This window comes from Schistocerca gregaria, chromosome 3 (assembly GCF_023897955.1).
Source record: "Schistocerca gregaria isolate iqSchGreg1 chromosome 3, iqSchGreg1.2, whole genome shotgun sequence".
NCBI lineage: Eukaryota > Metazoa > Arthropoda > Insecta > Orthoptera > Acrididae > Schistocerca > Schistocerca gregaria.
The window spans coordinates 688100523-688118340 of NC_064922.1; the positions used below are offsets into that span (position 1 = coordinate 688100523).

At 42.2% G+C, this 17818-nt stretch overlaps 1 protein-coding gene across 3 annotated transcripts in view; it reads right to left on the bottom strand.

The window, feature by feature from the left end:
* Positions 1-17240, bottom strand: part of LOC126356201 (zinc transporter ZIP11) — a 399278-nt gene extending 382038 nt beyond the window's left edge. Inside the window, exon 1 of one of the 3 annotated variants that reach the window (XM_050007005.1) lies at positions 16999-17240. In XM_050007005.1, coding sequence (XP_049862962.1) covers positions 16999-17106 — 108 coding nt within the window. In that variant the 5' untranslated portion in view covers positions 17107-17240. The remainder of the gene's footprint in view (positions 1-16998) is intronic. The other 2 variants (XM_050007004.1, XM_050007006.1) reach the window with 2 other exon arrangements.
* Between the last annotated feature and the right edge of the window lie 578 nt (positions 17241-17818).

Sequence of the window (17818 nt, forward strand, 5' to 3'; positions counted from 1 at the left end):
ACAGAAATACATCAACGTCTTTTTGTTGAAGGTGTGCTACAGCCAGACAGCTGATTTTACTGGGCTTGTACAGCATGCAGGACTTCATTTATTTTTGCAAGTTGTTAATGGAGTGCATGATAGAGTAATCAATGATTCGGACTTATAAATTTTTCAGCATGTGTGACCTAGTAACTTCGTTCTGTGCACTGATGCTTACAACTCTATACTTAGAAATTTACCTGTACTGTTCTTTGCGAACTTTATGCAATTTTTGTTAATAATGTGTCTTGTGGTCATGTAAGTTGTGAGTGCTTGTGGCTGCCAATCCCAATGTTGACTATTTCATAGTGTATTTAGTGAAAAAACTTAGAAAGTGTTCTAAGGAAAGTCACTGCTCCGCTAGTGGCAGAGAAGGCTAGCTGATGCTCACTCACTTCCACAGTACTAACTACGTATGTGATATATTTTAAAACACTAGACATCCAGTATATACCATTTTGAACTCTTACGTCTGCCAGAACATCACATAGATTGTCAAAACTAGTTGCAACATAATAAAAATTTTAGCACCATTGTGATGGTACACACTAAAATTACTAGTTTCTTTGTGTTTAATTTGCAGCTGTGTACAGGACTACTGAATACCACTCCAGTTGGTAAAATAGTCTTTATTTTAGTGTATGGCCAGTTAAGGCTTCAATTGTTCGACATTGCTTCAGCACACCACAATTTTAAGACCCACCAGAAAATGGCTTCAGTACAAAAGTTGAAACCAATCACAGACTAAAATTAGTTTTACCACTGGGGTGGCTATTGATGAACATATAAAAATCTCTTTGATAAAAAGGAATGGAGCACAACCAAAAGGCAATTTTATAAACTACAATCTCAAGATGTGTTGTGTACCTATGTGGTAGATGGCTGTTAAGGAGAAATAATCATTAGCAAGAAATCTCTGGGGCTTTTACTGCACTTCAGCTGCATTAGACTTGTTGAAGTCTGTGGAGTTCTGTCTGAATCATCTTCTGAATACCGTGGCTACTTCTAGAAACATAACTGTTTCCAACTCTTCATCTAAAAACACTACCAACAAGATGCATATACCATCTGGAAGAAACAACAGTAAATGAATACAGAAAACTTTATATGGCCTGAAAAGAGTAGATCAAAATAAAATGCTAATTAGTCACAGGAGTGCACAATGTCTTTTATAATAAAGAGAGGAGAGATCTAGGACAAAGTTTTCATTATTATGTATTCCTAAAGGTATGCAATGTATAATAGATTTGCTGCAATCTCAAGTACTTGAGGAATGGTTCTGTTGGCAACACTATGTTTTGTCCAGCAGAACAGGTGTAAAAATTTACAGAGTTTTATTTGGAATAGACAATACAGTAAATTTTAAGGAGGATTTTGTCTCTCGCAGAGTGGCTCAATTTCAATGCTTCTTGAGTATATGGATGGTTCAGTAAGATGTTTACTTCAAATATTCTCAGAACATTAAGTTCTCACAATACAATGTACAGTCTCCTTTCGGAGCTATATTAATTACAGAGGTCTGAGTATTAACTTAGCTTTTTCTAATGGAGTCTTAGTAATTGCTGCTGTTAGTATTTTGGTTATTTTTGTACCTGCACAAGTGTGGCAATGCACAAAAGCATCACTGTCAGCACAAAATATGACTATACCAGCTGATGGTAGCTCGACTATGAGCCAGGAAGCTGAATGCGGGAAAAGGGAATGAAACAATATCCAAGTCAATCTACAGGGGAGCTAAGAGTCTGAACACCACACAGGAACAAGCATATAGCATAACACAACACGGCAATGTGTGGACAAAAGAACAAACCGAGCATATGGGAAACAGTACACAGTGAGAGGGGAAGGCCAGATCAAAGGTAGTTGATGCCTGTGCAACAATTGCTGGGGCAGGCCTACTGCCTTGTGGAAACACCTGAGTTGAAGTCTCTCCCCATGCCACCATTCACATACACCCTCAGTAACAGCATTCTTCCACTGCAATAACCTACACACCCCTACTGTGTCCACTGGACATTTGGCGACAGGGATAATAAACCCTTCTCCCCCCTCCCCCACTGAAAAGGTCACGTAGGACCAAGAATGGCCTGGTTTCTGCAGCAGCCTCCATTGCGCAACAAGAGAGGAGGTGAGATTCTAAGACAGTGGATCAACAACCAGCAACACTGGTGCAGCTGGCTCCAATGGAGTGGAGGAAGATTATGTAGGATGGGGTAACAGTTGCTCCTGGGGCACTGACAGGCATAAGGAACCATCCACTGGCAAGTGGGGGAAGGTGGACACTGACTGAAATAGGGCTCTTTATCAGTAAAGGTGGGAGGTATCCTATTAGCACACTACCCTACAGTTGAGATCGGACAGTACACGGTGTTGTACCTGAGACAGCAGGTGAGCACACTGCTGTAAGTGGGAACCGCCCACTGGAACAACATTGCGTCCAATCCCATCTCCCAGTTGGCTCAGAGATGATGGCATTGAGGGTCCAACAAGTCATGGATGCACCTGACTGGAATGATGCTTCAACTGGTGATGGCTGACACCCACCACAAACAAATGTTGATCTTTGTCACTCAGCACTAGACCCAGCTACCACCCCTGCTGCCAGCAAAACAACTGAGTTCAAAAGACAGCCCTGTGAGGAAAACATAGAGGGCTATGACAGTCCAAGGCATGCAACTCAGGTTGCAATAACTTGAAAACACCCTCAAATGGCACTGGTGCAACTGATCTGCTGGACAGCACATGTTAACCACCATCGTCCAATATGAGCCAAAAAAACCAGACAGGTCACTGTCTAGTGGCAGTTTTGAACATTCACATGGTTCACTCCACCAGTTGGACGCTGGGTGAAATGGGTTGGTAGCCAAGTGCTGGGCACCACTATGGATGCAAAAACTTGTTAACTCCCATGACACAAATTGCCAACCATTATTGGAGATGAGGGTCTGGGGAGAGCCCTTGATAGCAAAAATGATCAATAAAATGCAAATAGTTGCTGTTGATATGGAAGAAAGTTTGCAACATACAGGAAACTTGACAATGCATCGATCACCAACAACCACATGCTTTCCGAAAAGGAGCCAGGAAATTTTGACATGCTCACTACCTTAAGGGTTCTTCGGCATCGGTGACAGCACAACCTCGTTCTGTGCACAAGTCACTCAAGCCCACCAAAGATTTTGATATTCTGGTCAATATTACAGATGTGGTGCCATGCCAAAGCCTTCATATGGGAATTACTGCCAGTTACACAAGCAGCAAATGAAGTACGCGAGGACACAATGCCACAGGGACCACTCAAAACTTTGCCCTTGTGTGGCAAGCACATCACTGAGCAGATTCCAAGGCAGTCAAAATACAAGCCACACTGAATCTGCTGACGAAGGAGTGCACTCGAGCCATCCCATTTGGACTGCTGAAACTATTTTCCAGAAAAGCAGGTTGACAGCTGTGATCCCCCGAGCCATCAAATTAAAATTCAGCAACGTCTACTGTAAGATATTGTCCAATGTGAAAATGAGAGCCTCCTGTTGATTGAACTCTTGATTGGATCCCGTTGGCAACCGTGATAGCGCATCAGCATTAGTATACTGGGTGGTAAACCATTGTTGAATGTCATGACAGTAATTACTGAGAAACATAGGCCATCTCTGCATCCGGTGGGCAGTCCGACTCCATAGCTGAAAGCGAGGTCCCAGTAAGGAGACCAGGGGTTTGTAGTCAGAGATGAGCAAGAACTTTGCTCTATGCAAAAAAGGTCATCACACTTTTTAATTCCAAAAATTACAGACTGCTTCTTTTTCAACCTGTGAGTAGCTATGATGCATCCCAGAATTCATCTTCGAAGCATTAAGTGATGGACTGCTTGATGTCATGTGCTTTCTGATGCGATAGAACTGCACCACTGCCAAACTGCTGGAAGGCATAGGCAGCCAGGGTTAAAACTTTGGAGGCCAAGCCTCAGCAATACCTTGGGCCATATCGTCGTGTTCAAATGACCACGTCCAAGTACAGTTCGGGCCGAGATTTTCTTGACATATGAGCCATCTATAGCTCAAAAACTGGACCTATTTCATATGAGAGTAATGTGTGGATGTCTTGGTACTTGTCTCTTGACAAGTGCTGGCTTAAAGGGCCGGTCTTCTTGCCCCGATATTCTTCTAAGTGGTCAGTCTGCGAAGTGTTACGGGTTTACCCAATGTAAAGGAAACCAAACAGGAAGTGGAACACAAAACTGCTTGAGGGATGAAAGTCTGCTGAAAGTCTGCAGATCATTTGGCAAAGCTGGTTAAGAGGATGACAGATGTTCATGGCCTGCAGAATGAACTTAACATAATAAGAAATCTTTACCAAAGAGAACTGGAGATAATTTATCTTCATGAGTACGAACAGGTTGATGATGGCCTTGACGTGCTTGTCTATCTTTCATATGGAGCCCATGACCCAAATGTCATCGAGGTAGTTGACAGAAGAAGTAGTATCCTGAGTCAACTGGTCCAAATATTGTTGATAAACCACTGGCACAAACAAAATTCCAAATTGCAAGTGATTAAACTGATAAAACCCGGAGGGGGTGTTAAGCACTAAGAAATTACAAGAGGTGGCACCCATTGGCAACTGTAAGTATACACTGTGCAAGTAGATGCACGAAAATTACTTACTGCCTGAAAACTTTGCCTGCAACTCCTCTGTTTGTGGAACTGAAAATGAGTCTATGACATACTGTGTCGACCACCTATTTAAAACTGCTGCAAAGCAATACAGCATCATCGGGCTTCTGAATCACCACAGTAGGGGTGGCCTACTAACTCAACAAAATAAGAGAAATGACATGGATGTACTATCAATGCTGCAACTCATCAATGAACTTGTCATGCATGGCTGCTACAAACACAGAGTAACCACAAATACATGAGTAACCACATAGTGTGTATATCATTTGTATAACAGTGCTTACACTTTGCAAACTTACGACATCATAGCTTCACACTGTAAAATTAAGGTCTTAAAAAATTAATTACTACCTTAATTCAACAAATGTAGAACACAGTCAAAATACAGTCGGCACTTATGTTATGTGGGGTGGTAAGTTCCTACGGGGCCAAACTGCTGAGGTCATCGGTTCCTAGACTTATATAATACTTACACTAAGGACAAAACAAACAAACAAACACACACACACACACACACACACACACACACACACCGAGAGGAGGACTTCAACCGACAAAGAGGGGAGGGGGGGGGGTCACGAGAACAGTGGCAAGGCGCCTCAGAACAAGCGGATACCCCATGTGGCGATGTTATATTTGTGTCAATCCATCTAGATAATGTATAAGTAGCAATCAACGCTCAATCTTCTAATACAACATAAACATGTATAATGAAAATAATGACAACCACATGGTACCACAGGTAACTCAATAATGGTAATTTAGCAGAAACAGATCAGTAGCAAAAGTGAAAGAAATAAAAATTAATAGGACACATCAGGAAGTTGGGACACTCCTTATAAATATGTCAATTGCTGACATACTACACAGCACTACACTAAACTAGGAACATAAATAATTGTATGGCGTTCATGAAGAAATGTAATATCACAAAAATTTCAATAAGAAGTTACTTCATGTGCTGTAATAGTCTTGTAACTGAATATTGAATAATACCCCATAAAGGAATTATTAATGACATACACTTGTCACATTAAGTTATATCTCCTTCTTTGTCTTGTGCCTTTGTCCAATGCCAGCGCAGGGTCGGATGCCTATCCTGTCCGTCTTTGTCCCACATCAGTACAGGGTCGGATGCCTTCCTATCGCCACCCTGTTACAGGGGTTGCTCTAATGTTATTCATGTGACAGTACGTGAAAGTTTTCAAAAATTTTTCAAATCTTGTAATTGAGGTGGGACTTGGCTACCAGCCCATTATTTACCTAGTGGGATGTGGGAAACTACCTAAACACCAAATCCACGCATGTTGTCACACCAACCCTCATCGCTAATTCACCGGGTGGATTCAACCCAGAGCTGGCTCAGCTCTCCATACTGGAAGAGGTACGCACGGCTATCTGGTCAGTTATATTTACCTTGAATGTTACGTGTGTGAGTTGTACTGATTCTATTGCAAAATTTTCTGGACTACAAGAGATGGCTATGGAAAACTCGGTTAACTGGTCATTATACAAGTTACATTATTTGTTCTGCAATGTGGTGAGCCCTACAGGTCACTACTTCATCACATCTGAAGGCAGGGAAAAACTATCAAAGAGCAAATGCAAATCCATCTTTTTAACCACCAAGAAATGGGATGTATAGCTGAAGAGAAAATTTTTGGATAAGATTGGATTAAACTGAGTGAGTTTAGCAAGCAAGTCACAATGTTCTTACAAAGCACATTTTTCTGTCATATGTATTTGAAGGACTTCAAACATCTTCCATGTTCAACGGCTATCGCTTCTACAAGGAGAGCGCAAGTAGTGATAGAAGCCCTGTGAACCACAGGATTCTGGCACACAACTGCACAAGATTTCTTGGGATCAATCAACAATGTCAAATTATATCCAAAAGAAGCAGCATATAGAATTACATATACAGTGAGTAGAAATCTGAAGATGTGGGAAATCAGTCAGTTATTGTATAATGAACACAAATGAACTATTTGTGCAAGTAGTTAATTAACGTGAAGGCATTTCCTTTTTGCATCAAAAGTAGATAAAGAGTTTTTCATTTTTTAATGGAACTGAGCACTGCAGGAAATGAAGATCATGTTTGTGGTTTTACAAATCTAATAGGAGATCACACTGCAAGTAAGTGATAATGATGATCATATACAAAGAAACTGCAACCCCCAAAATTGTTATTTTGGAGTTTCGAAACATTTAACGAAGACAAAAACTTGAAGGTTACCTACATTGCCTTACTAAACTTTCATTAAATTTTAAATACAGTTATTTTATAAAAAACTCCAATTAAATCATCAAAATTCCAATTAAAGTATTCTTTTGATGCCAGTATTATTCACACGCTCTCTGCAAACTGATTTGTCACTCTGATAACTACAATAACAGTAATGTCTTCTTATTATGAAATTTAAGATTTTTCCAGTGTAGGCAGATTTGGAATATTTCTCAGTTAATCAGTCAGGTGGTGCTGTCCAAAGGCGCAAAATTCTGCCAAGCTGACTTCCTCCATCTTCAGGTTTTCCTGACGACTTCTGCTAGATGCTGCCTTTATATGCCACCCCCTTCCGCCTACAGCCCCTAGCCAAGTCATCCACAAGTGGGGACTGAGGACAGCGAAGGATTAAGTGTAGTGAGTCCTCAGGTTGGAGAATGTGGCCGTGGGTCAGCCAAGTGTGGCCAATGCGCATGCTACATAGGACAGGGGATTCCCTGTGAGAAGTGCGAAGGGAAGCCTGCCACATGGTTGTGGTCATCTTTATTGCCCTCCATTTTTTGGGGGGGAGGGGGGTTAGGGGGGGAGGGGGGGGAGGGGAGGTGTTGTCCCGGGCAAGCCATTTTGAGTTCCAGACCTCCAAAAGTTGGTAGCATGTTCCAGACCTTCAACAGTTGATAGCCCAGTTCTGGGTCTCCCATTTCCAATTTTCAAAATTAGCTTTCTGGTAGCCAACTTTGCCAAGCAATTGGCATTTTCATTTCCTGAGATCCCAACTTGTCCAGAGGTCGAAACAAAGATGACTGACCAGCCAGTTTGATGGAGATCAGAAAGAAGAGTGTAGACAGTCATGAGTAATGTGTGATGAGCGTAGCACTTTTCTTTAGCCTACAGATTAGAAGCATATTGTCAGTGCACAAATGATCATGGCTAAGGGCTCACTTGATGGCCACCAATTCAGCAGTGAAGATAATGCATCCATCCAGCAAGGAGCGTAGTTCACCGTACCTTGCCTATGCATATGCAAAGCCGCTTCGTCCATCGATCGTTGAGCCATCAGTTTATACCACTTTGGAACCCATAAATGCATCGAGAACAGCCAGGAACAGGTGGTGAACCACCATGGAGTCAACTGAATCTTTTGGTCCAAAGGACAAATTGAGACAGGTCCGAGGTTGGAGAACATGCAATGATGGCATATGCAATTGCTCATTGACAAGAGGTGACAGTGGGGAAGTCGGAGATCAGAGCAGAGACACTTCAGTCAAACTGCAATGTTGACCACAGCTCTAGGCCTCTGTTGTGGGAGGTGGACCTCCATATCAGGAAAAAGAATGCTTAGGGGAGCTGTGAACGTATATAGCATAACTGAGTAGCTGTTGCCGGCACCTGATCCATAATGGAGGTACCCCAGCATCCATGAGTAGACTATTCACAACACTAGTTCGAAAGGCTCCTGTTGCAAGCTAGACTCCACACTGGTGTATCGGGTCAAGTGATCGCAATGCTGAGGGTGACGCCAAACTATATGTCAGAGTCGCATAATCATGACAGGACAGGATCTGGGCTTCGCAAAGCTGCAGAAGGGTCTCCACCACATTAGTAACTGGTCATCAATGCAAAGTTCTGGTTGTGGATGAACAGTACAATGGCAACAGAAGTGTATGACAGGACTCTTGGCAGCGGAAAACTGAAAGTCATGACTGTGTCTTTCAAATGGCGTCCTGCAGCCAGCAATAGCAAAAATCTTTGGCATACACAGAGGGTGGTACTGAAGGCCTCACAGCTGCTGCTAGACCACTGATAGTGACTAGGAAGAGGGGGACATTTATTACAGAGCCCTGTGGGACACTATTGTCTTTGATTGGGGGGGGGGGGGGGGTAATGCGGGAAACATCAACTCGAAACTGAAAAGTATGGTGCGACAAGAAGATCTGGACAAAAAAGACTCCAGTGATGTAAGGTGAAAATGATGTGATGTCACCATGTGATGTCCTAAGCCTTTAGTAGCTCAAAGAAGACAGCAATAAGGTGTTTATGTAGGTCAAAAACTGTCCAGATGGCAGACTCCAGGAAAAGCAAATTATCAGCACTGAAACAGCCTTGGCGAAAACCAGAAGGCCCCAAGGCTCCAGGGACCAACACAGGCACCAGCTCACCATGCATTCAAGCAACTTACAAAGAAAATGGGTGATAGCTGTCCATCTATAGGGGATGCTTACCCGGTTTCAATACTGTGACAATGATACTTTCCCGCTACTGAGATGGGAACTCACCCTCAATCCAGATATGGTTGAAGATGGTAAGGAGATAAAGCTGACAAGCCACTTGTCGATGTTTCAGCAATTGGTTGTAGATCCAGCTTGGCCCTGGAGCTGTATCAGGGCCTATGTCTAGAGCACTGAAGAATTCCTGCTCACTGGATGGAGCATTATAAGGCTAGAGATGACAAGCAATGAGAGATAAGTGCAATTGTATGATCTGCTGCTTAAGGACACGAAAGGTAGGTTTATAATTCTCAGCCCAAGAGGTTCGCGTATAATGCCCTTATCCGAACAGCCATAGCCTCCAAAGTTGTATCAAAAGGCAAAGGTTCGCTATATACAGAGTCCAGATCACATGTGCAAACTCTACCTGAAACCCTATCATAATCAGCACGATTCTTAAAAACACTATCACAATCAGCACAAATCTTAAAATATCCCCAGCAGCCATGAAGGGTAGGGGTCCATGTTGTTGGAAACGAAGCCCCCTGAAGGGCAATGCGGAAATTGGGAGGAGCTTAAGAGATGCCGTAGCTCAGCCAGGTGGTGGAAAAAACTGCTACAATTCCAGTGGAGAATCAGGCTGTCGGTATATTGCCTGGGCTTGAAGAGACCAAGGAGTCAGGTTATGTCCCAGGTTCACCTGGTGGGTGTGGAAATATGGTATCAAGACACACAGGTTCCGAGACACGTTGTGTAATGCAGTCTAGAGCCTCGGGCCATAAGGATCACTGCCATGGCCACAGAAGGAGAACATGTGGGCCCTGCTAGCACAGAGCCCACCGGACTTTCCTTCGTCTTGGAAGGTTCCTAATTGTCTTTCTTTTCCTTAGGGGTTTTGGATGACTTTGAGGGATTCCCCAAATTAGTTTCAGGGGCTGAAGAAGATTGTGAAGTTCTACAACTAGTAGCCTGTGGTTCCTTCAGCCACTGGCTGATATCCAGTAGAAGAATGGCAGACAACGTGGAGGAGAGTGTCCCGCGGGACCCCTTCATGATGTGAAACACTAGATGAAGGTGATGTGTGTATAGCTGGGGGATGGGGATTGGTGTTCCTGGAGGGTGGGGTGCCACTGTTCCCAAAGTGGCTGTGGGAAAGCAACAGAAAGAGAGACCCCAACCATCAGGGGAGCAGGCATGGTCAAGCAAGCCTGAGGGTTCACTGTAGGACACATACCATGGCAGAGAGGGTAACATCATCGCGGCTGTAGCTTTCGACACTGCCATGCATGTAGCACATAGACACTTATACTTTTTATTGGCCTCTTGGTATGTCAATCTGTCCAGAGTCTTTTATTCCCACATTTTTTCCTCTCTCTGAAAGACAGTGTAGTCTGGTGAGTAGGGAGAGTGGTGCTCTCCATACTCGGTGCAGACAAGGGAGAGGAGCACAAGGAACATTTGTGTGCAACGGTCATCAACAATCCCTACAGTCTGGGCTGGTGTTTCAACGCAAAGACATCTGCCCAGATTTCATACACTCGAAGCACTGCATTGAGGGAGAGGGGGAGAACATAATGTTTCATGTCACATTGGTAAACCACCACCTTGCCCTTTTCAGGCAATGACTTGCCCTCAAAGACCAAGATGAAGGGGCTGGTAGCAAACCTATGATCTTTTGGCCCTCTGTGAACGTGACAGACAGAGTTGCTCCAAGTTGGTGCATAGCTCACCATCAGACTGCAAGAGATGGTCAGAGGGGGTCATAATGCAAAATTACTCCTTGACCCATGTTCAGACTATTATGGGGAGTGATAGTCATAATGTTATCCAGCTGGTCAGAAGCAAGCAATCCTCATGACTGGGCAGAGGATGCTGTTTTAATTAAAACTGACCTGTTTTCCATTTTATAGACGGCTGCTACTTTCCCAATCTTTTCCTCTATAGACTCTACAAAGAATAAAGGCTTTGTGGCAAAAAAGAATCCCCATATGTTCTTTTACATTCTAGGTATTGGGAGAGGGGGGGGGGGAGGATTCCCCGCTTGTCACTTAGCTCTACATTCCTAGCATGGTATAGCCAAGAAGAAACATTTTTGGGTCATATGCCTCTGTATTGAATGAGTTCTTCCCTTCTGAAGAGATTGCTGGGGTCTTGTGACCACCAGTAGGAGAAAGCTTCAACTGCTTCATAAGCAAGTCATCCGCCATGGTGCCAACTACTCCAGATTCTCCCCATGGGTGCCACCCAACCTCACCAATAGCTAGCTGACCAGTAATCCATTGTTCAGACTCCCAGTAACAGTTATGATGGGCACAAATCCTTGACATACAAGGGGAGGTTTAAGCTCAGGCACCAACAGTAAGATACTGTGTGGTCAGGCTACTGTCATGCACATACTCAACAACCCCCCCCCCCCCACACACACACAAAACAGGTTTGCTACCTTGCCTGGGTTTTGGGTATACTAGCTTACTGGAAAGGAAAGGTGTTTAGCTGGACGGGCACAAAGGTGGAACAGATATGCAATGGGTGACCTTCCCTGCACAATACACACTTCTGAATAATTTGGAAAGAAAGATGGCAGCTCAAACCCAACAATGGGGACCATGTCTTTACTAAAGAAAAAGTGTTGAGAATACCAGAAGTGAAATGGAAAACTTGGGTCTTCAATCATGCACTGGGTCCAAGCAGGGCCTACACCCAAAGACTATCCAATGGAAAGGCAAAGGGGGAAACAGATTGTGAAAGTATAGGTTTGCAGCACAGCATGGGTAGCAGTATTGCAAAGGCTGCAGCCTCATGGTAGCCAAGCACTTGCTCACAAAAAAAAGAGTTGTGAGGCCCTTGACAGGTGCTAGAAAGAGACATAGGGAGGATCATAAGGACAGTTAATCACTGGGATGAGCCATAGAAACTTTGACCAAGAGAATAAAAATGCCATTAGTACTGTCAACACTGAGGCAGGATAGTGGTGACATGATACTGGAACAGAGGCACAAGATAGAACTTCTTTTATATAAGCTCTTCTCTGATGACAATCCACATACTGACGATCCTTAACACGTGCAATTACAAACACAGAAAGAAACGCATTACATGACGGGCACCATTTCCATCCTTTCATACAAGAGGAAGCTACTTCAGCCATCAAGAGATTACAGGGAAATCTCCCAGCCCTTGTGAAATTCACTCACAAGTAGTACAGCAAGTCAATGTGCATATCACCTCATACCTGACAAAACTTCTTAGCAACACCCCTTGACTTGGACAAGTGCCTGAAGACTAGAAATTAGCAAATACAGTTATTACTTAAAAAGCTGTGGGCAAGGTTACTTCAGAACCCAAATCTTATGGACCAAGTTGCCTTCCAAACTCAATGGCTAAGGTAGAGGAGTCACTCCTTTCTCTTCATCTTCAGATACAAAGGGCACTCAAGGGTCTGGCCCCAATCAATTCCAATTCACACCACGAAAATTGAAAGACGTTCCAGTTCGTCAGGTTATTTGAATAGTAAAAGAACATGAAAGAAATATGCAATAGCATTACTAATAGATATATAGCAAGTGTATTCAGCAATTTTGGTGCCCAACAATGTTTTCACATCTTTGAGACCTGCAGCTCCCAGCGGCTCTATACAACAGCCTTGACTACTGCTGAACGAGTTGCTGACCAGCAAGCAGAGAATCAAGGTGAGCAAAAAATTTACCAATAGGAGCTTGAAGAGATCTACCTGCAGCCCTATTTTCTGGCGCATTACCACTGGACTGTTGAGATTAATGGAATGGGATGATTGCAAAGAGGGAGCAGTCACATTTGCTGAAAACCTCCATCTTCTGATAACGGCTAACTGGAGAGAGCAGCCTGGAGTGAAAATGTCAGCAGTAATCCAAACCATGAGCAATTGGTGTTCTCCAAACTGATACCATAGTGGCTAATAGACCATTTACATTGTGCCGAAATAAAATTTACAAAGGAATTCTACAGTTAAACTAAACGAAAATATAAAATGAAACATAGTTGCAAGTCACTGTTATGTCATTATTGCCTTAAACTTTAATTAACATAACAAACCATACACAGAAAGAGCATGCATGTAACAGCAAACACTTGGCAGGATCAACACAGTGAATTTCAGATTACCCATGGCTATAATAATAAATCAACAATTTGTTTTGCCACCACCATGTGGACACAGGTACTCCCATTTCTATTGAGGGCTTTCAGCACTATATCAGTGGTGGCATGGTGCATCGTGGTTAGGACATACTCGATACACAAAACTATTAAGTGTCGTGTGGCAAAATATTGGCTGAAAAGAGGCAGACTTGGAGAGATCTCCTTGGAAAAGAAATGCAAATCTGGAGAGAGCTTAAAGACTGAAAAGTAAATCCACAGTAAATGGAGCGGGATAGCTGGGAACTGGCTTGTAGAGTAGATGCACCCTTCCTCATCTGGGAGTGACTCAAGATAATATTCTCAACACCACCCAGAGTATGGCTCATTTCTTAACCAGCAATACCTTACTGCACTCATTTCCTGCATGTAAATCCCCATCAGAAGGCTGATTGTGTCTGTGGAGAAAGAGAGACTACTACTACTACTACACTGGGGCTAAACCGCACAATAACCCTGGGTTCGGTGTAGGGTGGTGGTTGGGTGGGTAGACTGTTGTGGGGTTGTGAGGCACTGAGGGCTTTGGCGGGACAAAGCCTTTCCATCGTTTCTAGGTCCCAGGTTTAATACATACATACATGACATAAATAGCAGTGAGAGGAACAATAAGCTATGGCCGGGAGGGGGGGGGGGGGGGGGAATGCAATGTCATGTGTATGCAATCTGCAGTAATGACCTATATTATGAGACTATATTGACTAAGAAAATTAACAAATGATAAATATTTTTTGCAAAAAACACTTCTGGCATTTGCAACTATAAGCTTAAAGAGCAAGTTATTAAGTCGCCAATTAAAATCAGGACAGCTGGCTACTCACCATATAGTGGAGATGCTGAGTCACAGAAAGGCACAACAAAAAGATTGTTGGAAAGGTAGCTTTCGGCCAACAAGGCATTTGTCAAAAATAGACACCAGACACATGAATACAATTCACACGCTCATGATCACAGTCTCTGGTATCTGGAGCCAGGAGACAAGCTCCAGCTGCCAGACTCTCTCTCTCTCTCTCTCTCTCTCTCTCTCTCTCTCTCTCTCTCTCTCTCTCTCTCTCTCTCTCTCTGTGTGTGTGTGTGTGTGTGTGTGTGTGTGTGTGCGCGCCCTATGTTTGACAAAGGCCTTGTTGGCCAAAAGCTAACTTTCTAACAGCCTTCTGTTGTGCTTTTCTGTGGCTCGCCATCTCCACTACATGGTGAGTAGCAACTAACCCTTTTCATTATATTGCTACAGTCTACCCTGGAGTTCCCATTGATTGAAATTTTATTGTTCTTGGTTTCTAGTCACATCAATTTATCATTTACCAAAAGAGAATTATTGCAATTGCACGGGAGGAACAGGGGGAGTGGTTTGTGCAACTAGCAGAAGGAGAAAGACGGGCTTCAATAGATTTAAATTTAAAACATAACTGTACATTTATCTAAACAAATTAAATTTACAATGTTGATCTTTTAAAACCAATCAAAAACTGATAAGCCTAGTTATACCAGCAGTATGAAACATTCATACTTTACGAATATGTAAATAAACTTGCAAGTATTTCATACTGTTTATTTACCCCTCTCTGAAAGAAGGTACATTCTCTCTCTCTAAAAAAAAGAGAGAGAGAGAGAAGTTAGGAGCCCTAATTATCATTTAGTTTTAACTGAAAAGGCTAACAATAATTAAGTGAAAACACTCCTACCTGGAGACACGAGTGACATTATCCATACAACTGATGGGTCAGTCAGTTGTTCCACACTAACAGAAAAAACTCAGACCTAAAGAGTGAGTGAAGAACATTCATATAACTGACTTGAAAGCAGTTACTAGTTTCATTTGATTGAAAACATACATTGAATGAAGAAACAACTGACTGGCCAATCTGTTGTTCAAACCTGTAAGCTCTCCCCCCTCCCCCCCCTCCAACCTTCAACAGAACAGGACACTAGTACAATGCATTCTTGAGAAGTGCTCAAGCGTTTGGGATCTGCGCCAGATTGGTTTACACAATTACAGGTAGACATCAAAGCAATTCACAGACGAGCCACTACATTTGTGAGCGACAGGTTTGAACAACAAGCAAGTATTACAAAGGTCTCTCATAAATTCAGTTGGTGGTCCCTGGATGGACAGTCATTGTATTTTTGAGGAACAATTCAGAAAATTTAGAGAGTTGGCATTTGAAACTGACTGCTGAATGATTCTACTCGCACCAACATGCATTAAGCACAAGCACCAAGAATATAACACAAATTAGACCTTGCACTGAGGCATGTAGATACTCACTCTATTGCCAAGTGGAACAGAAAAAGGAAATGACTAGTAATGGTACTGAGATAACTAGTAGTGGTACACACCCACCATGCACTGTAAACTAATGTGCACCGGAGCTGCACTAAAGCAGTCTTCAGACAGGAGGCTAGAAGAACATCATACTTTTAAGGAAAGTCAGAAGCAGGATCCAACAATTTGCAAGTTCTAAAGTCAGATAACCCACCCATGATGAGCAAATTTTTTAAAAATCACTTTGGCAATAACTGTCCACGGTCAAAACAGAAACATACCATTAGTTACCATGATAATTATTAATGCTTGAACAATGCAGGTTGATACTTGGTAACATGAAAATTATTTTCATTAAATCATCCTTCCAGCGTTGTAATGTACGCATGTTTTATAATTTGTTTGTAAACACACTTGACACCTGCTAAGCGAATCTCTCTATTATGCCACTAGTTTTGATCAGCAAGATCTGGCCAGCACACATCACCTAAGCAACGAATATATAGAAACCATTAAGATTTCATAATAATGAGTCTCTCCAAAATTTAAGACAGGTAAGTACAAGCATTCTAAGTACCATAAATGAACAAAATAACAGGTACAAGTTTTGTGCTAGTTATTGATAAACAGCCTAATTAGAAAAATCATTAGCTGCTCAAACACTTACTATCTCATCACATACCAGAAACTATCAAAAAGCATGACTGACATGTGACTTGTGTCCTTCATTCGGAATGTCATACATTCAAAAATTTTATTGTGAGGGTACAGTTTTACCCTAATGGGCACTTCTACTGTAAAAAAGCAAAAGGCAATCACAGACATTCAGTTGAAATAGCAATTGCGATACTCCTTGCACCTTTACACAGTACGAGCGTGGTAAATTACACAAAAAATACATTGGCTCATTACTGATATTTAATTATGTCCGCTCATAAACTTCAAAAAATATGTAGCAATAACAACTCAAACAAAGAATCTGCACACGTGTATTCGTCAATGTTTTAATCATTTTGCCAAGGAAAAAACATTCATGTGCGCAATTTTTTTATACTTTGCCTCAGTCTTTGGCAATATGAGTTTAAGATACCAAAGCTTCACAAGCAGTTTTGTCAGAAATTTGAATGACATCTATTAGAACAGAATCAAAACATTCCACGGTCGCGATATGTTCGACAAATGTCTTCCTCTAACATTTCCGTGCGACTATTTGATACTTCGCTGATGTCGAACGACGCCAGAAGTCTTCTGCTGTTCCTGGAAACATCTGACGTGGATCGTGACAAACACAGTTCGATCATTAATTAACGCTGCTTATACGATTCTGCTTGGCACATGAGTTTGTTGGCTATACAGGAACATTTTTTATTCCTGAAAATGTTATGACAAGGAATAAACATTATCTAGAAGCAACACTGAGGTTAGGATTAAAGCACGTACCTGTGTACCTCTGACAATTATCACCATTCCCGAGCCGGCTGCAGTGATTCCCCATGTTAAAAGTGTGCCTAATAATGCTTGGGTGATTGGGCCCCATGTGCGAATCATAATTTGTTTTTTCTACAAGTGTACTAATAATAATAATAAACATCTACCCTATCAAAACATTTAAACATATGGCAAAGACGTTGTAGAAGAAGGATGTTTTAAACGACTTCAAAGATAATCATAAGGCAATTCTTAAAGCCAGCCTGTCACTCTATGCCAAGCCACAGACATTGCGACGCTTCTCTCGGTTGTATTTCACTGTAAGCTTTCACTTCATATTTTCAGTTCTATTACGTTATTCATCTTCATATTTTATCATTGTTGTACAAGCGAATGCAGCATTTCTTCTAGTAATTACAGCGTAACACATACAGACACAAACACAATACGAGCGCGTCTACATCTACTTCTGAAATCTGCAAACCACTGTGAAGTCCATGGTGGAGGATACGGCCCATTGTATCAGTTTTTTAAGGTTTCTTTCTGTTCCATTCACTTATATACCACAGAAAAAATGATTGTTTAAATGCATCTGTGCGTGCTGTAATTAATCTTATCTTGTTCTCACGATAACTACGGGAACAGGATGCAGGGGAATGCAGTACATTTCAAGTGTCATCATTTAAAGGCGGTTCTTGAATCTTTGCAAGCTTCCTCTGGATTGTTTACGCCTATCTTCATGAGTTTGCCGGTTCAGTTTCTTCAGCACCTCTGTAATACTCTCCCAAGAGTCAAACAAAACTGTTACCATTTCAGCTCCCGTTTCCTGTGT